Genomic DNA, 22,552 nt, shown 5'->3' on the forward strand with positions numbered 1-22,552 from the left:
TAGCCTGAGTACACAGTGCAGTAGCACAAAGAAGACGCTTCCTCAGCAAGGCTGAGAGCCAATTCCTCAACTTTCCTCTGACTCCATAAGCATTGAAAATTTTAATAAGAAAGAACGTATCTCTATTACATATAGCTTTATAAATAAACCAAGACATCAGGTTAACAATAACTGTATGCTTCTCAGCTGTTTCCTTGGTCTTAGGCCCGGTGTAACCAGGAGACTTAGGTACGAGTTCTAATCAAAGGTTCTACCACAGAGCTCCCAACTGGGTAACCTGGACTAGCACTGTGTCGCAGTTCTAAAACTGTGTCCTAGAGAGCCACACGGTGACTTGGCAAGCAGCTTTCTCTCAACTACAGCCTAACTGCAAACTAAACAGTATGCCTGCATTCCTACCTCCATGCTGGGCAAGAGCCGGCCATGCTGCAAACCTTAGCAGGAAACAGACACGAACCAGAGAAACACATTTACCCCCTGCATTACCAGCGACACATCAATCTTCTAACCCAGACCAACTTGTCTCTTCTGCTCAGTGTTCCCCTCTGTTTCTTTGACTAAATCCATCATCCTTGGGCGTCAACACAACCAACCACACAACCAGGCAAAGGAGAGACTATGCTGTGCATGTCAATTATCCAGGTTAATAAGAAAAATGATTCTGTTACTGTAATTTACTCTACTGCTAATTGAACAGTGCTCTTTTCTTTCTGGCTAATGAAAATAACCTTAGTCTTCGGAAAGTAAAAATTTTCTCAAATTAAAGGTTGAGTATGCTTTACCCAAACTGATGCTGTAGATACTGTTGTTATAAAGAAGAGTTTAAGGACACTGCGGTGGCAAAAGGTTAAGTAGACAACACCCACAGCCTAAAAAGGTTACTGTCATACTGACTCTAAAGTAAACACGACAAAGGGAACGTTTGTCAATAGGTAAGAGCTTGTATTACTTTTCAGCTTTTAATACTGCTTCTAACTCAATTTCCATATTAATGATACTCCATAAACTTATGTACTAATAAGAATCTAGATTTGGCTTCAGAAATATCTGCGAGGAAATACTAAATACACCAGCACTTCAGGGACAATTCTGTTCCTGTCCCCAGATGTTCTTTTGCAGCGATCCTGTTTCTGAGATCAATACATTTTTAGGTAAATAAACGCCATGGTTCTTTTTCATGAACAGGTTTGAATTCTTAAGCCAAGACACAATCCCTTTCCCCTCAAAAGCTCCTAAAGCCAACTGTACTGCATAGTTTCAGACAGACTAAATTTAGCTAGTTCTGTTCATCAGAGGAATGCTGTGTGTCAGCTACACCAAAGCCCTAGGGCAGCCTGATAAACACTGAATACAGGTCACGTAGCTCTGTAGCTAACAAACTCGAGGAGAGCTTGGACTCGGGGGCATTCAAAGCAGTTCTGTCATCAACAATCTAGTATCCCCTGAGCCCCCATGTCGTTTCAGTTGCTAAGCAACTCTGGTGTTAATGTCTTAGAGGAGAAAACTTACCAGGCATCTGGCCATTCATCTGGTTCTGCATGTGTGGGGCAGGAGGGCCCCCACCCACCATTCCATCTGAAGGCATGTTGTGAGAGCGGGGAGGGGGCGGAGGGCCGCTCTGACTCATCCCTCCAGGACCCATAGGCATACTCTGTGTGGGCGGCTGAAAGAGACAGCTTTAGTAAAACAAGAGAAACAGCAGACGAGTGCATGAAAGATTCATATGGAATGGCTGCTGTCTATATTATTAAACTGGATAAAAACAAAACAATAAATGCAGTTCAATGCCTTTTAAAGTTGAACTTATTAATATCATATTTAATAATCCCTCATAACTTCAAGTGTACTGGAAAGTAGACTACAGTTAAAGTGTGTTCTAACTTAAAAAAATCTCACAGTGAAGTGAAATTTTCTAATAGGTTATCCAAACAGATTTTTTCATTTATTGATGATCTCTAACATGTCTACTGTTATTTAAATTACATTTAAAAACCTAAGTGTGCTTTTATAATGAACATATTTGCATGTTTACTAACGGGAGACTTTTACCTGCAAAGGAGGTACCAGCACAACAAAGAAAAGGAGGAAGAAGTGTCAAGAGGGCTGTCTTTAGACCTGGAGCGTTAGTACTGACAGGGAAGAACGTCGAACAACTCAGCTTAGCTCTGGGTCCGTCACTGGTTGGCAATGGTACTGATGGCCTGGAAGGGTACCCAGACAGCGCCCTCTAAAGGATGCCTTTGGCAAGCCTCCTAATGAAATTCTGAAGAAAACTACTCACTAAATCCGAGAGTTCACAAAAGGGTGAAAGACACACACACGCACACACGCACGCACATAAAACATGGTCTTCAACACCTGTCTTACGGTGGAAAAGGCAAAGGGTTGGTTAGTTCTCCCAAACCCTCATTTTCCGTCTGCAGGTTAGGAAGACTTGGATATACGCGCTCACTATGCTCCACACATCTCCTCCTGCCTTTTCCTTCCTCCTTCCAGGCCGTACGCTGATGTCCACTTCAGCAACTCCCTGGATTTGTCACCTCTAATTAGTTACTATGGAGCTTTCCGGATGTGAACACAGCAGCACTTGGCAGGCATCATAAATACTCATTGTTAATGAATCCCTAAGATAGAGAAATCTTTCTTTTTTCATAGACCAGGCTGGCCTCAAACTCACAAAGATCCACCTGCCTCTGCCTCCCAAATGTTGGGATTAAAGGTGTGCACCACCGGCGCCACCACCCAGCAAAAATACAACTTTTAATTTATTAGTAAATCCAGATCACTAATCTTTAGTAAGAATTTTAAAACCTCACCTTCAGGTCTTTGTCTAGCTTATATCTTTACAACTTAATAATTTAGTTCTGATTTTAAAAAAAAAGAGTCACACATCTCAGTTTTAATTATATACATCACCTCCAAATCTGATTAACTCTTTGTAATCCAATCTATAACACATCCTGGATCACTATTATCATTACACGGCACAGCAAACAAACACTCTTGACAACAAGTCATAAAGTGCTGGGAAACAAAAGCAAGCTGGAAGAGGAATGAAGGCTACCCCTCCAGAAGGAGGGTCAAGTGGAAGACCACAAAGCAGCGCCTTGGGCCTTTTCCATTGAGCCGGCTCTCCAGCTGCCGATAGAAGTTGCGTGGTTTCAGTTTTGTTTTGAAATGGCACAATGGTGATGGTAAAGGTCCCCGAGTTGTGTGCTTGTATACAATGGCTAACATAGTGGCTGCTATATATGAATTTTATTTCAATCCAAATGGATAAACAAATGAGATAATAGTAACAGTAAATTTAAAGTTTTATTTTTATCATGTGTGCAGCGGGGATGGGAGGCACTGTCATAATGCAATTTGAGGGAGTTGGTTCTCTCCTTTCATGATGTGGGTCCTGGGGATCAAATTCACATTGTCAGGCTTGGCAGCAAGCTCCTCTACACAGGTAAAGCATTCAAATTTGGGGGTTTTCAAAAACCTAAAAATAACCATGTTTGATATTAGCAAGAATAGGAGAAAAACAAATAAAAAAACAGGAAAACGAAGAATTTCTGTAAAGTCCTGGGAATCTTATAAGGGAGTCAGGTATAAATTTGTGAGCTAGAAATAAAATCATAGAAATTAAGAAAGCAATAGTTAAAAACAACAAAACAGGGCTGAAAGTAATTTACAGAAATACAGACATGTAAAAGAGGGACCATACAAACAAACCAAAGAAAGCACCCAGCGGCCAGGACGGAGCTGGTGTGAGGAACTTGTGTAGCATGCACAAGACCCTGGGCTGGAGGACCAAGCTGGTGTGAAGAACTTGTGTAGCATGCACAAGACCCTGGGCTGGAGGACCGAGCTGGTGTGAAGAGCTTGTGTAGCATGCACAAGACCCTGGGCTGGAGGACCGAGCTGGTGTGAAGAGCTTGTGTAGCACGCACAAGACCCTGGGCTGGAGGCGCAACACTGAAGAAGCAAAGTACAAGAGCACATACAACATCTGCCTGGAGTTACAGAACAGAGCTAAGAGCATTCCAAAGCTAATAAACGACTCCTTTAAAGCACCGAGACAACCCTCGGAGAGATAACAAACCAGCCCAGAACTCTACACTAAGCTAAAACACCCTTCTCTCCAGCTTGAGGATGAAATACAAATTCTTTAAGGTGAGCAAAAGCTAGAATTTGTTACAAGAAAGAGGTTCACTGAAAAACAACCAGGGTCGCTCACAACCTGTGAACTCCAGTTCCAGGGGATCTGACAACTTTTCTGACCTCTGGGGACGACAGATAAAAATACAGTGCAGACATGCAGGCAAACTGTCTTTTAAACGGCAAGTAACTATATACAAACACGTCTGAAGAGTATGGAGGAATGAAGAATCAATCAATCAATACATCAATTAACAAATTACTATTAACATTCACAGTAACAATGGCATGTAGAGGGGCTGGGAACAGCAGTAAGCACAAGGCCCTGGGATGAGTCATCAGTACCAGAAGGAAAAGGACAAACCCATATACGCAACAGCAAGGGTATACACACTTCTTAACACAACTTCAAAGACCTGAGAAGCAAAAACTGAAAGAATGACAAAGAGGAAACCAAAGAGAAAGAGTTAGAGATTTTTCAACATACTTCTCTCAGTAATTCACAAAAGGCCAAAAAACAAAAAAAATTAAAAAGGCAAATCAAAAGAGCGGAAACCAGAAGGCTAGCAGAATTAACTACAAATCACTAACAAAATGATATCATTCAAGGAAGCAACCACATGAAATCAGAAATAAATTTTAATTGAAATGATAATTAAAATTTGTGGTAGCCCAGCATAGGGTGCACACATAGAATTCTAACCCTTTGGCAAGGTGAAAGCTGGAAGAGCATTAAGTCTGAGACACCCTGAACTACCCAGCAAGATCCTGGTTCAAAAAAAAAGGACAGAGAAGCATGAGGTGCAGAACTATTACGCAGATGATAGTCTGTAGTTTAAAGAAAGCCAAATTCTGGTTCTTTGAGACTACCAATAACCAACAACCCTTAGCAGAAATTACCAAGAAAAAAGAAAATATAAAATTTTAGGGAAATTAAGGGTGTAAGCAGCAATCAATACTCAAGAGACTGAGCAGGAGACAGTAAGAGACCAGTCAAAACAACTTTAAACAGGCGCCTGATAACTCAGATGATGTGAAGTAAACACAGCATTGGAAACACAGAGCTTCTGGAAAATGACACAAAACCAGCAAGTCTGGGGGCGGGGGCGTGTGGCTCACAGCAGACAGCTAGCACACTGGAGGGCCTGGACTCAACTCCAGGCACCAAGAAAGGGAGGGAAGGAGGGAGGGAGGGAGAGGAGGGGAGGGAGGGAGGGAGAGGAGGGGAAGGGAGGAGGGGAGGGAGGGAGGGAGAGGAGGGGAGGGGAGGAGGGGAGGGAGGGAGGGAGAGGAGGGGAGGGGAGGAGGGGAGGGAGGGGAGAGGGAGGAGGGGAGGGGAGGAGGGGAGGGAGGGAGAGAGAGGAGGGGAGGGGAGGAGGGGAGGGAGGGGAGGGGGAGGAGGGGAGGGAGGGAGGGAGAGGGAGGAGGGGAGGGGAGGAGGGGAGGGAGGGAGGGAGAGGAGGGGAGGGGAGGAGGGGAGGGAGGGGAGGGGGAGGAGGGGAGGGAGGGAGGGAAAGAGAGGAGGGGAGGGAGGGAGGGAGGGGGAGGAGGGGAGGGAGGGAGGGAAAGAGAGGAGGAAAGGGAGGGAGGGAAGGAGAGAAGGGGAGGGAAGGGAGAGGAGGGGAGGGAGGGAGGGAAGGGAGAGGAGGGGAGGGAGGGAGGGAAGGGAGAGGAAGGGAGAGGAGGGGAGGGAGGAAGGGAGGGAGGGAGGGAGGGAGGGGAGGAGGGAGGAAGAAGGGAGGGAAATTTAATTTCTCTATTAAAAATCTTGATCCATATTTTTTAATCTTTCCTGAAGAAATCTCTTGTGGGCTTTTATTATGGTTTCATATGTAAATAACTTAGGAATAAAAAAATACAAATAGAAATCCATATGTAACCTTTCAGAAATAAAAACAAGAGAGCAGTTTCCAATTCTTTACGAGGCCATCACACCCTGACAAAGGTATTTCAGAAGAAAAATTACAGGACATGTTTTCAGACACTAGAAACCTCTGACCAAAACATGAGCAAATCAAGTCTAGAGTAGTGAACAATGACGCACACATCGTAAGCAGTGGACTGCACTCTGGACACACAGGCCAGCACCACCGTGGAAAATGACATGAAGCACCAAATTACCAAGTGAAGTCTACAGAAGGCTGGTGAAGAGAAGTACTTGATGGATTTAATTCCTATACATAAAAGTCCTCCGCAATGCAGCACAGAGGTGGACCTGGCCAGGTGGCTCAGCAGGTCGGGGTGCTTGACCCCCCACAAGGAAAGCCTGATGACCACAGTGCGACCCCAAGAACCCATTCAAGGTGGAAGGAGAAAACACCCCACAAGGTTGACCTCTGATTCCCACAGCACACCATGGTGCTCACAACCCCATCCACTAACATATAAAACAACTGAAGAACAAAAGAAGCATCATACCCAAATAAGACTAACTTATAAAACGTTTACAACCAACACCATCTTATGAATGAAATACTGCACTCATGCCCCTGCAGTCCAGCAACAAAACAGAAATGCTAACACTGATATTCAGTGAAATAAACCAACAGACAAATTGATGTCAGAAGTAAACTAGAAAACAGTAACGATGACAAAAGACTGGGAAAGGAAACCACATCGCTGTCTCCTCAGATGCATGACTGAGCACACACATGTGCACACATGTACAATAAGTAGACACACACATCAACTCTGTTACTGTGTATTTCCAACCAACTGAAAATGAAACTGTCAACCGGTAGCACTGAACCTAAGGGAGATGTGCAGCATCTCTAGAGCAGCACTGCTGAGGGCCACTGAGGACAGCAACAGAAGGACCTGCCGTCTTCAGTAACCGCATACAGACAATGGCTTCCCCAACGTTAACCTACAGATGCCATGGAACACATATCGAAACCACAGCCGGCTTTTCCCATGAACTCACAAACTCGTTCCAACATTTACAAGAACATCCAAAGGGTTCAAAGTCACCATGGCAATCTTAAGAACAATTACTAGCAAATAGGAAGGTCTTAACTATAAGGTACAATAATAAAAACACGTGGTTGGTGCAAGGACAGGTAAAGAGACAGAGAAAAGAGAATAGAGAATTGGGAACTCACACACACACACACACACACACACACACACACACACACAGTAAGAAAAAAACAACTAACATTCATTGGTCAAGGAACACTTTCCAATAAATGGTGCCAAATTAAGAGTGTGATATGTGGGCTGGAGAGATGGCTCAGAGGTTAAGAGCACTGGCTGCTCTTCCAGAGGTCCTGAGTTCAATTCCCAGCAACCACATGGTGGCTCACAACCATCTGTAATGAGATCTGGTGCCCTCTTCTGGCTTGCAGGCATACATGCAGGCAGACATTGTATAAATAATAAATAAAAATCTTTAAAGAAAAAAAAGAGTGTGATATGTAATAGATCATGGATAAACTTTTCCTCTTGTCCCCTACCAGAAACTGAACCTAGGAACTCACGCACGCTGGTCAGCTGCCACTAAGTCACATCCACCAACTAATGGATAAACTTTTAAGGAAATACAGGCATATCTTCCAACCTTGATAAAGGAAAATGAACACACATCCAATGCTGTTACAAGCAGACCAAGGCAACTTTCAAAGTAGAAAGTCTGTGAGAGAGACACAGAAAACAAAGACCTAACTCTATGTACAGGGCCCTAGCTTTGAGGCTCAGTTTTTATTTTAAAAATTCTTACAATCAATTACAAAAAGTTCAAGGAATTAAAAAGTAGCCAAGAAAGGGACACTGGACACTCTGGGGATGACAGCATTGTTCTGACGAGTAACAAACACACGGATTTATGGAAACTCATCTAAACACGTCAAAGGATGGGTTTACTGTGTGTGAATTACATGTCAAAGGTCACTGCATTTGCTACCTTTCCTGGCCCCCAGTGTTCACTTCCAACATCCCAGATACTTCTCCATTGCTGGGTCCAGTTCTAATTCTCCAGGTCTGTCACGCTCACTGTCTATAACTCTACTATGCAGTAGGTTAAGGAAGGGCAAGGGCCACAATTACATTCTTTGCTAATTGTTGATGCCTCCAATTATCTAGTATCAATTTGATAAATATTTGGGAAATGATTATAAAATATACATTAGGGTCCTTTCACTGAATGTTTGTTTTCCCCATGTCGGGAATCTACTGATCTAATTCAGGGTCTTCCGTATGCTCACAAGCACTCCTCCGCTGACCCTCCTCCTCGTCCTCACTGTTTCTTCCCTTCTTCCCGAAATGTCCCAGATGTGAATCCTTGATGCCCTCCCATGCTCAAATCAATGGATTCCAAGTCTCAGGGAAGGCAGTTCCACCCAGGCACCAGGAGACACCCTAACACCTCTCTTTCTCATCCACACTGGCATTACAGTCTCGGCACATCCTCTGGCCTCTACTTTACACCTGGGATGTGACCACGTCTATCTACTGCTTCCTGGACCATCATCCTGGTGCGGCTGCCGCCATCTCGGATGCGGCAGTTGCCTCCTGAGTCCCTCCACTCCACCCTCTTCTGTATCACACTCTCCAGTCTGCACAGGGTCTTGTTAAACTACTTCTCAAAAGCCTCTAATAGCTTTAATTTCCAGAGCAGAAACCCAAGTCCTTACAACGGTCCACAAAGCAATCTTCTGTTGACTTGCCTCCTCACTCACTGTATACACTGGCCCAAGGGCCTTCATCCTGTTCCCTTAACAAGAAACAGCTTCGCAGCAGCCACTTCTCAACGAGGAGCAGCCTCCTTCCTCCGTGCATGTCCCACACTGCAATGGCTGTCAGTGTCCCCAACACGTGTTTCCTGCTCTTTGCCTTCCCTCTCCACAGCTAACCATCCTTCAACACCCTACACAACCTTTTCCTACACCTGCCTAGCCTGATGGAGACAGAACCCAAGACAGTAGGGGTTTCTGACTGTTTTCTTCACTGACACTTCAAAAGAACTAACTACCACAGCCTGACATATTGTTAAATAATACATAGTCAACAAATTAATGAGCTCAAAATTTCATAGTTTGCCACAAAACTATGAATCAGTGTACCAAATTACCTCCAATATCTCCTTAGAATACAAATATACCACAACAAAACAGAATCTTTAGCTTCCTCATCTGTAGTACGATTGGCATTTAAAAAGCTCCCACAAGGAGGCACCAGAATGACACAAAAACCTAAGAATCAAAACGAGCAACAAGAAACATATGTACACATAAACCTTCCTAAAGCTGATAAAAGCTAGACCCATAAACAAGACCTAGTCATACACTGAGACAGGATGTATGCCACAGCCTCACCACCGGCACACTTGCTCACGACCAGCACACTTGTTTACCACTGGCACACTGGCTTGACTTTTTGGCCCTAAATTAGTCTCTCAAAAGTGAATATACACACACATACGTATGTAGATATACATACGTATGTGTGTGTATATTCATCATATATAATATATACATACACATTTATCCTAAACAGCTTAGGAAGGTCTCTTGTTCACTCATTCTCACAAGAGATTTCAGGATGCCATCATAAGCAGTATTGAATTTCTGCAGGTGTTCAGTGTCATCAATTAATTTCCATAACTGAATCATCCGAACTCCCCAACTAGAAAGCTACTTTAAAAAAAAAAAAAAAAAAAACCTCAGTACTAACCACAAGAACTGACTGGGTGACCTTCCACAGTTAAAACCCCCTCAATACTAACCACAAGAACTGACTGGGTGACCTTCCACAGTTAAAACCCCTCAGTACTAACCACAAGAACTGACTGGGTGACCTTCCACAGTTAATGCCCCCACCTCTGTCTGCAGGATGACCATTCTCCAAACCTCCTAGGTACTCAGTGTTCACTATTACCTGGACGCTCCCCAGTTTTAGTACCAGGTTCCCAATCAACCCAGTCTTTCTCATTCATGAGAGCAAGTATTTCCTATATAACAAACTGAGTATTACACTTTACCTCAGTTCTGATAACCCAAATTTATCCGACTCCAACATTCTAATTACTGAACACTCGTTCCCAACCCATTTTGTAGGACAGGTTGTCCTGGACCCTGTGATTCTAAGTAAGGCTCCCAAGTGTTGGGATGTTTGAATTATAGGCATCATGTGCCTAAATTTCATATAAGAAAAGCAAATAAGAGGGAAAAAAATTTCTCTTCCCAGGAAAAGAATTTTCTAGAATATGCTTCGAAACAATGGGCTGAGGATACACTTATAGGAAACACATGCTTAGCATATTTAAAGCTCAGAGTTTGATCTCTAAGAACATAGAAAATTAAGAAGAGGTTTTATCACTGTACCTGTGTAAGCATTTCAACCTGGATGGAAAGGTATCCTGTCATTCGGAAGCCAATGAATACCACAAAGTCACACCACACAACAAACCTCACATAAAAGATTTACTGAGAGGGAAGAAGACAGGAGGGTGGCTGCCTCTGCTCAGGTGAGAAACAGCAGGGAACTGAACAGAAGGCGGCAGGGTTTATATGGAGTTTCTTGGGGGTAGGGAGTAGAGCTTTTCACAGTGAACCTTTCCAGGTTGGGGATTGGTGGGATTTCAAGTCCAGAGCTTGAACTTTTTGTAGGATGAGGACTGGGGTCCAGCTGTTAGAAGAGTAGAGTGTTCTGTGGGTGGAACCTGGCAGTTAGAGGTTTTCAGGGGAGAGGCCTAGCCACTAGTGTGCCTCGAGGGGCTTACTCCTGGAGTTAAGTTGGCTGCCACCAATCTGCATCTCCTCCACTACAGCACTTGGGTTACACGTGGGTGCTGGGATCCAAAGTCAAATCTTCATGAGGCAGTCTGAATTAAACTGTCCCCCAAAGGCTCATATATCTGAATGTTTGTTCCAGTTGGTGAACTGTTTGGGAAGGACTAGGAGGTGTGGCCTTTTTGGAGGAGGTGTGTCACTGGGGGGTGGGCTTTGGGGTTTCAAAAGCCCATGCAATTCCCAGTTAGCTCCTTCTTTGCTGTAAGCTCTCAGCTACTGCTCCAGTGCCATGCCTGTTCCCATCTCCCTACCATGATGGTCCTGGACTCTAACCGTCTACAACTGTAAGCCCCAATAAACTCTTTTATAAGTTGCCTTGTTCATGTTTTATCCCAGCAATAGAAAAGTAACTAAGACACCATGCTTGCACAGCAAGCTTTCTTACCCACTGGGCCACCTCTCCAGGCCCAAGTACTTAGGGATGTATATGACCTCATATGCAAAAGCTAGAGTCGAACTCATGGCCTTGTGAATATCAGACCATTAAATGCTCAAACAAGAAGCTATACCTATACCATGCATTTAAAAAATGAAAGATAGTATATATGGTAGTTAATCCTGATGTCAAATTAACAGCCTGAATGGAGCCTAGGAAGATGTAAAGCACACTTCTGGGTGTCTCTGGAGCTATTTCCTGAAACCACCACATCATGATGTTTCTGACCATCCACTTTAATCCACTGACAGATTGAAATTTTGAGTAGACTGTTAGGAAGTAGTGAAACAAGAGAATATGGGGGACTAGCTGGAAGAATGTGGCCTTTGAAGGGTCTAACTTGGTCCAGTCCCCTGTTAATTTTCTGCTTCCTGGCTGCCAAGAAGAGAATGGCTGTCTTCTATGACCTTCCCCTAAAGTTGAGAAATTCAGAGTCTGCTTAAAGGGTAAAGGAATTTATTAGGGAGGAAAACTCACTATAGCATGGGAGATTTATCGTAGGGTCCTGGAAGGCAGAGTACCAGTCCCACACTGGTCTGCAGGCTGGTCTGTCTCAGCATTCAAGCCCATGAGGGAGAGCAGAGTGCAGCTGACATGTGTCTCAGGACTTAAGGGTAGCCCCGAGCCCCATCCCAGGGGCAGGTACTTCAAGGTCATAGGAAGGTAGGGCAGTTACTTGCTACATCTCTAGGGGAGGTGCTTCAAGGCCATAGAACAGCTACCCATTACATTCCTCAATGATGTTTCTATCTTGCTGGACAAAATAATGGAGCCAGTTGACCATAGACTCATATTTCTGAAAACTTAATGCCAAAGTAAATCTTTAATTCCTAAGTTGTTTCCTTGGGTATTGTCACAGCAACAAAATAACTAGCACATTTATATTCACTCTTTATATTGTTTTTGCATCTGTATCCATTTGCTTAAATTACAGAAGCAATGCATTTATAAACATGATAAAAAATAAATAAGGAAATCTAAAAGCTTAGTATACACATTTCTTGAAACTTAAAACAAATCTATATAAACGTATGTTTAATTTTTAAAACTAGGGCAGCACTACTTACAAATTATTATTTATTGTTGTATAAATCAAACTTATTCAAGTGTAGAATTCTACCAAATAGCTGTATCTGTTTTTTAATCATCCTCAATCCTGGCACTTGCTCCTGTTTGTTGGTTTTATTAATAGAAACAATGCTTCAATAAACAGCTTTATACAAACACTTGTGCACTTGTATAAATTAACAGGCTATGGGGCTGTGGAGACGACTAAGTTGGTAAAGTGCTTGTCACCTATGGTGATATTTTATTTGTATTAAAATGTTATTTGTATGTTAATAAATAAAGTTGCCCGGGGGTCAGAGCTATTAGCAAGCTACAGAAAAGCCGGGCGGTGGTGGCGTATGCTTGTAATCCCAGCACTTGATAGGCAGAGCTAGGTAGATCTCTGTGTGTTCAGGGATACAGCCAGCATTGGAGACACACGCCTTTAATCTCAATACCAACCATAGAAGACCTGGAGGTCTATACAGACAGGCAGTGACGAGGCGGTCATGTGGTTGGGTTTACAACCAATGAGAAGGCAGAACCGAAAGTCTTTATAAAGACTTTAACACAGGAAGCAGCTCTCATTTGGAGAGGTAGGATCACCGCAGGAGGAAGGGTAAGGTTTTAGCTCTTAGCTCTGACCTCTTGGCTTTCTTCTTTGCATTGGTTCTGTGTTTCTTATTTAATAAGACAGTTGGTTACATCTACATTTGGCACCCAACTTGACAAGAATCCATTAAAAACCGCATGGCTTGGCTTGGCGGCAGGTCCGGTTTCTGGCCTGGGTGGCCCGGCTCCCTAACTCGGGCCCAGGTCTGTCTGACTAACCCGCAGCTGGAGCTACTTGCTTAAAGCCGCTGCTACAAACAACTCAGGCCTGCCCTGCCGAACAGGGCCCCTGCCTGTAAAGCCAAGGCTTGACTCGGCTCAAGCGGGAAAAACATGGCTGGAGTTAAGCAAGTCAGAATTTGTGGCTACGCTTTCTTGTGTTTCTGTTTCTCTCTCTCTCTCTCTCTCTCTCTCTCTGGATTCACACCTTGGACACCAGGTGGCTGTTTTGAAATTCCCTCGGATTTCTACTGTTCTATGCAGACTTGGTAAGTCAATTAAGATATCTATTTAAAAGAGAATTTTTTTCTACATTAAAAAAATGGGCTTTATGTGTACATTGGAAGAAAATTGGGCTTTGTTTGAAATTTTAGGCACTCTGACAATGGAACAAATATATTAGAAGATTAATATTGATCGAATTATTCAGTTTATTACTTTTCTTATCCTCTGTTTTACTATTTAAAAAGATAGTCAAATTAAGTGCCAAGATAACAGTCTTAGAAAAACCTGTTAAACCTGTAAAAATGAATTATAGAGAAATTCAAATTCAGACAGAAGAAATTAACAGTGAAGTTGTTTCAAAATTGGATCATAAGGTTACAGAAAGAAAGCCTGTTTTCACACAATCACCCTTAATTTATCCAGTAGCCGTACAGCAGCTACCTGGTGAAGAGAATGGACAAAATACTTGGATTCCAATTGAAATGTTAAACTTACGAAGATTTAAGGAGGCAATAGCATCTTATGGCATGCATTCCCCATATGTAAAGCAAATGTTAAACACCTGGTCAACTTGTAATAGGATTCTACCACAGGACTGGCGGGAGCTGGCACAGGCTGTTCTTGAACCCGGACAAAATCTCCACTGGAAAATGTGGTTCAAGGAGGAGACTAAAAATATAGAAAAACAATGGAGGGATAAAGGAATACAAGTCTGCCAGAATCAGCATATTGGAGAAGGCCAATATGCTTCAGTACAAACACAATGTTTATATGATGTCCAAACCCTAATTCTATGTCGAACGGCAGCCTTGAATGCATGGGACAGAGTTGAGGAACCAGGAAAAAAAACTGAGTCATTTACAAAGGTTATACAGGGCCCAAAAGAATCTTTCACAGATTTCTTACAAAGATTGACTTCAGCAGTACAGAGAATGGTCCCGAATTCAGAGGCTAGTCAGATAATAATCAAGTCTTTGGCCTTTGAGAACGCAAATGCAGCATGTAAAGGAATAATCAGGCCATTAAAGGCAAGATCCGCACCCTTGGAAGATTGGATTAGAGACACGGTTAATGTTGAGGCTCATGACCATGATGATATGTGGGTAGGAGAAGCAATTTCAAAAGGTTTGAGAAATGTTAGTTGTTTTGGATGTGGAAAGCGAGGACATTTGAAAAAGGACTGTAAACAGGTCATTCCTAGAAATAATGTTTCTTCAAGGAACACTGGCAACAGAATGCCCTTTCCTTCTGGAGTATGCAGAAGGTGTGGTAAGGGAAAACACTGGACCAACAAATGTAGATCAACAAGGGACAGACAGGGTAATCTTTTGCCTCAGGCTTCGGGAAACTCCCAGAGGGGCCTCAGGCAGGCTCCCACAATAAATCCAGTTCAAACCTTTCCTGCAGTTGTAGAGGAAACCCCTAACTCAAAGCAACTAAATAACTAAATGCCTACTGGAATAAATCATGTTGGTCAGGATGATGAAACAGAGAGAATAGAAAATTCAGGAAAAAACATAAAGAAAATTTTTTGGCAAACTTCTATTAATGAACAAAGACCAAAATTAACAATAAAAATAAATGGTGTTTTGTTGTCTGGTCTGGTAGACACAGGTGCAGACGTTACCATAATTGCACCAGAATTTTGGCATCCAACTTAGCCTCTTCAGGAGGTAAACGTTCAACTGAAGAAAAGGGACAAATCATCTATCCCAGGAAACAGAGTGAAATGGCGTATGGGTATATCATCTAAAAAATTTTATGTCTTCCTAAATGTTTGTTTCTGCTTTTCTCTAAAGATTTAACACTATTGGTCTTCTACTAGTCCCAGTTCAATTAAAATTTAAAGCTGACTTTGGAGTTGGAGAATGGCTCTCTCCTTCTTTAAACTCAAGCATGTTGTTAAAAGGAAAATGCAAACTCCCTGTATCATGCCAGAAGAAAAGAGCCATCTTCTGCTATGGGACAGGAGAAAAGCCAAATTAATTAAGGGACTATTCTATTACTAATCTCAACTCTTTGATTCTATTCTGATTCTTTAAACTTTTCTTAAAGTATGAATTTTATATCAAAATTTACAAGAATAGTATATATAGAGATATATATACATTTTAAACTTTGTTAATATATGAATGGTCATATAGAGTACTAACTAATTCTAGAAAAAAGGCTTAAATTAGCTGCATATATATGTCTTTGTGTTCGAGTCTCTTATCAGTTTTCTGTAGGAATTCATGGCCAGGCCTAACATCAACTGAAGTCTCCAGGAAGAAGATGGGGCCCCACAACAACAACAATTCCACGTGGACAATAATAACATCACTAAGCTGACAAACATCATCTACAGATCAGCTTTGAACTACGAAGTGCTCAGAGCAATTTTGAGAGGGCTAGCTGAGATGATCCAGTCTCAAAGACTACTTGAATAAGGATTTGAGATAAACCCTGAACTTTGGCATTATACACAGATTGGATAACGAAGGATATAGTTACCTTTCCTAGAATTTGACAATTAACCTAAAATTTTTCTTTTCAGGATAAAGATACCTTCGCCCATACCCAACAGGAAGCAATTTTAAGAATACAATGCCCACATTCCCAAAGAGGTGGTGTGGGGTGGGTGTTTTGTTTTGTTTTGTTTTAGTCTTTTAATGGGATTTGGGCCTGGGATAATTTTCATTGGTTGGGGGGTTGGTTACAAGTTGTTGTCAGGGGTTAGGGATTTAGCTCAGTCGTAGAGCGCTTGCCTAGCAAGCACAAGGCCCTGGGTTCGGTCCTCAGCTCCGGAAAATTAAAAAAAAAAAAAAAAGAAAGAAAGAAAAGAAAAATGTAAATACTTTACATTGGATTGGATTGTTTTATATTGTATACAAATTATATATATTGAAATTGATAGTTAGTAAATGCTATATGTATATTTCTAATTGTACTTATACCGTTCATTTAACAATGTAATGCAATTTTCTGATCCTTGAATGTTACTATTACCAACTATTAGGATACAAAGAAATGAAAGTTAGTAGTTAGACATTATAATAGAACTTGTAGTCATATTAGGTATGTTTTCAAGATTGACCAGATATATTTTAGATAGACAGGTCATCTTCAAACCCTTCAGAGATCTACAGAATATGTTTTACAGAATGTTTTAATAACTTAGAAAATTTTTCTTTTTTGTTATGACTATGAGACATGTCGGCTCCTGGCAGTACCAATCTACTTCAGAGAAAATATGGGCATTGAAAAAACTGCAATTGGAGTTAACTTTCATTGTGGCAAAAGTTAGCCACTGGACAACAAAGTATCCTCGAATCAACTGCTGACAAACAGGACAGACAGGACACGAAACAAAGGACTACTGATTCTTGCCAAAACAAGTGTGGTTATGGCTTTATCAAAAGGCATCTTCTGAGGCCAGGACAATATGGCACCATCCCTGAAGTGGCCTTCACAATCCGGAAAAGGTACAGTGCACTTTTCTTCGAAGGCAGCTGAACAGGCAGTGGGCTGATGGCTTCTGATGTGCAATGTAACAGCAGCTGAAACAGTTATTCTTGAAGAGTAATTAAGCTCACACCTCTCAATAGTAGAATGGCATTTAATAGAGGGATGTGGAGAAGAATGGGATGCTGAGATGAAGCCACATACACACATAGCCAAGAAGAATGGACAGCTGAATTAAAAAACCATCAACAATTTCCAGAATTTAAAATCCTGAATCATGACATGACACTACTGGAATTCAGGTGTTTCTGGTATATAGACTGCTCTCACCCAATGTGAGGTTGAACTGTTAACCTTGTGTACATCCTACTTCACAAATGAGTCTGTCAGATACGCTAAGCCTATAGGCTGAAGATGATGCCCCAACACTGCGGAGAAACCTCAGATGACTGTCCAAGCAGCTGGCTGTTTCTGTCAACTCACAAATTTTTGGAAGTTGCTTGCATATACTTCCTGTTTTTATTTTTGTTAGCTAATATTATTTCCTTCTTGGGTCTCTGAGGGAGTTGAAGATTAGTTAGTTATAGTTGAAGACTAGTTAGGATAGAAAGTAAATTAGATACATTTTGGACTTACCAAAATAGGATAGATAATGGAATTACTTTCTCTGAATTTGTCAAATACAAATGGACTAGACATTGTTTAGGTATTTATTACTTGTATATATTGTATATAGTTATTGTACTTTTGTATATAGTTTTTCTTATGTTAGTTATAAGCTTTTTCTTTTTTTCTTTTTATTAAAATAGAAAAGGGGAAATATGGTGATATTTTATTTGTATTAAAATGTTATTTGTATGCTAATAAATAAAGTTGCCCAGGGGTCAGAGCTATTAGCAAGCTACAGAAAAGCCGGGCGGTGGTGGCGTATGCTTGTAATCCCAGCACTTGATAGGCAGAGCTAGGTAGATCTCTGTGTGTTCAGGGATACAGCCAGCATTGGAGACACACGCCTTTAATCTCAATACCAACCATAGAAGACCTGGAGGTCTATACAGACAGGCAGTGACGAGGCGGTCATGTGGTTGGGTTTACAACCAATGAGAAGGCAGAACCGAAAGTCTTTATAAGGACTTTAACACAAGGGTAGCTCTCGTTTGGAGAGGTAGGATCACCGCAGGAGGAAGGGTAAGGTTTTAGCTCTTAGCTCTGACCTCTTGGCTTTCTTCTTTGCATTGGTTCTGTGTTTCTTATTTAATAAGACGGTTGGTTACATCTACAGTCACCGAACATGAAGACCTGACTCCAGAGCCCAGCACCCAGGGAAGAACTGGGAGAAGAAGGTCAGTGGTGGCAGACACACCAAGATCCGGAGCTTGCTGGCCCCACCAGCCTAATCAGACCAGTGAGGACCAGGTTATGTAAGACACTGTCAAAAAAGACCAGAGAGCACCTGAGGAAAATACCCAAAGTCACCCTGTCCTCCACACATAAGCCCACATACGTGAGCATACTCAGCCACACACATACAAACATGCATACAATACACATGGATATGATTTTTTAAAAGTAAGTTAGTCATTTTCCAACACCTAGGTTCTTTTCTTAATCGTATATAATACATATGATATATATATGTTATATATATCATATATATATGACATAGTAATTCCATTCCCTATAGGGAAGAATGAAGCATTATTTCCAATTAAACTAAAAAAGGAACAAATCCAACAATCCTTTGAAAGCACTCTCTCTCTCTCTCTCTCTCTCTCTCTCTCTCTCTCTCTCACACACACACACACACACACACACACACTCCTATTCATAGAAAGATACAGCCAATCTCTTTACATATCTAGATTCAATTGCATAGGCTTCTGAATTTTATAAAGTCCAATAGACAGCGGGCGGCAGTGGCTTTATTCCCAGCACTCAAGAGTTAGAGCCAAGTGGATCTCTGTGAGTTTGAGGCCAGCCTGGTCTACAGAGCAAGATTCAGGACAGGCACCAAAACTACATGGAGAAACCTTGTCTCAAAAAACCAAAAAGACCAATAGACACCATGTTTTCGTTGGTAAAATGTTGCCTGTGATATTAACACATAAAAATACATGCACACAGATCCATTTCCACAAACACAGGCCAACTCCCTTCCGGGGTGGTCCCTAATCTGGAATAATCTCATCTGCTGTTTTAAACATACTTCAATATACATAGCATTTCTATAATACTACATAGTAGTCTATATAAAATATGCATGGAAGCCGTCTTCAGTTATAAGCATTTAAAGCACATAAAATTCTTTGTTTTATACTTTTTGAAGGAATCAAATCAATCTTTCTACAGTGTTTTCTTTTTTATGCTAAAAAACAAAATAAAACAAATACCCTTCACCAGAAGATCAAATATTGATGCTTTTATTTGTACTGAATCTAAAACACCCTTCCAAGATGCTTCGTTTATAGGTCTGCTCCCTGTTCCTTCTATCAGATGTTTCCACTGGACATCTAAAGAAGGCATGAAAATCAGGCTGAGGGTAGGCAAGAAGGCAGGAGGCTAGCATGCTTGTCCTTACTCGCAGTAGAAAATGGCTATGGAGGTTTCTTCACTTTCTATCTCACTGTTGTGGAGCAGGTTCCTTGGTTAAACCCATCATCTTGGAGGGAAACTTATTAAGACACGGGATTTAAAGTAAAGTGAAGGACAACATGTTTCAGGACAGGGTATTTATAAGATCAAATAACAGGATATTCTAGGAGAGGAAACCCCCTTGCTGTGTGGATGTTCTGTTAAAACAAAAACAACTCAGAATAACTTCAGGAACTCCCTGAAACTGATCAAATTCACTAAGTCCCTCCTCCCCAAGAGTTTATGAGCAGTGAAGACTAGGGAGAGTCACTTTCAGAACAGCTAGGCTTAAAGAAGACTCTGAGACAACACAAGCAACTTGGAAGGGCTGAGAGACCAGCCAGCTGCACACACACACACACACACACAAAAAAAAAACAACTAAACCAAAGACCAACTGAGCTGCTTGGAAGAGGCTTAGACCAACTAAGTCACCTGGAAAGGCACTCTCCAACCTACTGACCTGCCTACAGGCTGTGCAGTGTGCTCCAGGTACCCAGCTTTTGTAAGCTGTCACCCAAGCTGGGGTAGGCTTTGGTGATGCAGCTGTCTTGAGTCATTTCTGATTCTGTAAGTAACCCCTCACTCATATTCCCATAAGTAACTCCAATAAAACACGTTGGTTCACCAAGTTGGACTTTGGTGGTATCTGTACCAAAGTCTGTGGGCTCCCTTTCTGAGGTGAACAGGCAAATGTGTTGCATCTTCCCAGGAAGTCTGTCCCATAACAGTCACAAATGAGGTTTTTGTTTGTTTTTCACATTGTGTTCAAAGGCCTGTGGACACACAAATAGTCATGTCTAATGCAAGCTAGATTCCTGTCTCACACTCAGCAAGAAAATCCTTATTTGGAAACTATTTCTAGGCAGAACTGTGTAAGTCAAGAACACAGGAAACTAAGAGCATAAATGAATCCTCCCTGAAGAACTGTGTGCACCAAGATGCTCAAGAATGAAGTACATTCAGGTCACGAGTAGTCAGAAGGTAAGATGAAAACTAACAGAGTGGAAGAGACAGCTCAGTGGTTAAGACTGCAAAGTTCTCACAAAGGGCCCGGGGTCAGTTCTCACACTCACGTTAGGAATCCTATAAAGACCTCTAACTCCAGGTCCAGGAAATCTGACACCCTCTTGTGGACTCCATGGGCACCTGCACTCACATGCACAAATCCATACATACACATAATTTAAAAAGAAAGAGAAATCAGGGAAGTCAAAGAACAATTTGTCTAACAGATGTCATGACTTAATGTTCATACTTCAGACTTTGTTCCATAACTTCAGACAAGAATGTAAGCCTTTCATTTAAATATCAAATTAAACAGCAAGCATGAAGTCCCAGAACACATGTAAAACCTGGATGTATAGCATGGGCATCTGTAATCCCAGCTGTCCCATGGGGCGGTGGGAGGCAGAGATGGGAGAATTCCCAGAAGCTCACAGGCCAGAGAGCCTAGAGGACTGATACCTAAGATGAACCTGACCGCCACATATGCACCCTGGCATGTACCCACGTGCAATGCACAAATGCATCCACAAGCACAAAAGCAGGTGGAAGGGAGTGTGGAGGTGCCATCTCAGTAGCAGAGCACTGCCCCTGGATTCACTACAAAATGGTGGAGGGAAGAGAGCAGATCAATAGATGTGATACAGCAACACACACACACACACACACACACACACACACACACACACTGCAGTCTTCACAATGCTCTACAGCAACAGATGTTCTTTCACTTTACTTATTGTACTTACAATAGTTATATTAAATTTTAGTCATAAAGGGCCTTAAATGATGCTCTGACAGAACACTCATTGAACTTAAAAACTAAAATCAATTTTGCTAAAGCTTTTGGAAAAAAGAAAAGCCATTAATTATCACCCACGGGCTTTTCATGATCTTAAATGTAACATCACCCAAAAATTACAGACTAGAAAATGAAGGTATTATCTAAAATGTAAGACTATGTACTCTGAATCCATTTTTATTCATAGACCAACCTTTCATTCTTTGTATATAAGTCATTTACAATTACAACTACCTTTAATAAAGTTAAAATTTAAGACATATAATTGGTTAAAGTACTATTGCACTTTTTGTTGTACTATTTGAAATTCAGTATCCAAAATGAATTAAATGAAAAGCAAGATAAATAACTGCCAGCAGCCTTCTTGATCCAATGTGCTTTTGTGTGCTTAGTCTTATTAAATGAATATCTGTTCCAAATCCTCTTCCTCAACCCTGTACTGAGTCACTGCGCCCTGGCCGTCCTACTCCAAACTCTTCTGGACCCAACAATGCCTTGTCTCAGGAAGGCTCCAGCTCTACACTGCCTTCACCTTCATCTCCGTCACCCCATCATTTATCGACTGCTCTCCTAGATGCTAAATACTAGGGGTTTTTATTTAACCATCATCATAATAATAATGATAATATATAGTACTCTTTCTCAGGCTATATTAATAATTCATAATTTACCTCATCAAGTGAAGTTGATACTGCAAGAGTATGAACTCTATTTTTCTGAAGTTTCATATACCATAATATCATTGAGTGCTTCATTTAAGAATCATGGAAATACAAGGCTCTCGACCCTTACTGTCTTCAGAATCACCTCAGGCCTTTAGAACACAGAGACACACCCCATCCCTAGACAACTTAGCTACTGGTAGTTTTAAGTAATTTTCTTTCCAGGATGATTCTGAGATGCAACCATGGTTGAAAATATTAAACAACGAAATATCTAAAAGCTTTCCCAATGCTAGAACTCTTGATTTTATGGATTTAAAATGAACTAGTGCAACAAAAGACTATTTTCCCCATGAAAAACTAATAAAAAATTGAAACTTATATTGAATTAAGTTGGTCTCTCAAAAATTTTAAAACCATTTAATTGTACACAATGTGTGTATGTGTGTAAGAGAGACATACTGAGAAAGACATACAGAGACAGACAGACAAAGAGAGACAGAGGCGCCTTCACACAGCCCAGGCTGGCCTTAAC

General features: G+C 41.6%; 1 protein-coding gene across 5 annotated transcripts in view; it reads right to left on the bottom strand.

Moving 5' to 3' along the window:
* The window catches only part of Ss18 (SS18 subunit of BAF chromatin remodeling complex), a 73,786-nt gene that overhangs the window by 28,475 nt on the left and 22,759 nt on the right, over positions 1-22,552 (bottom strand). For all 5 annotated transcript variants that reach the window (XM_059245848.1, XM_059245849.1, XM_059245847.1 and 2 more), the window contains exon 4: positions 1,510-1,663. In XM_059245848.1, coding sequence (XP_059101831.1) covers positions 1,510-1,663 — 154 coding nt within the window. The remainder of the gene's footprint in view (positions 1-1,509; positions 1,664-22,552) is intronic.

This window comes from Peromyscus eremicus, chromosome 19 (genome assembly GCF_949786415.1).
Source record: "Peromyscus eremicus chromosome 19, PerEre_H2_v1, whole genome shotgun sequence".
In the NCBI taxonomy this organism is placed as follows: domain Eukaryota; kingdom Metazoa; phylum Chordata; class Mammalia; order Rodentia; family Cricetidae; genus Peromyscus; species Peromyscus eremicus.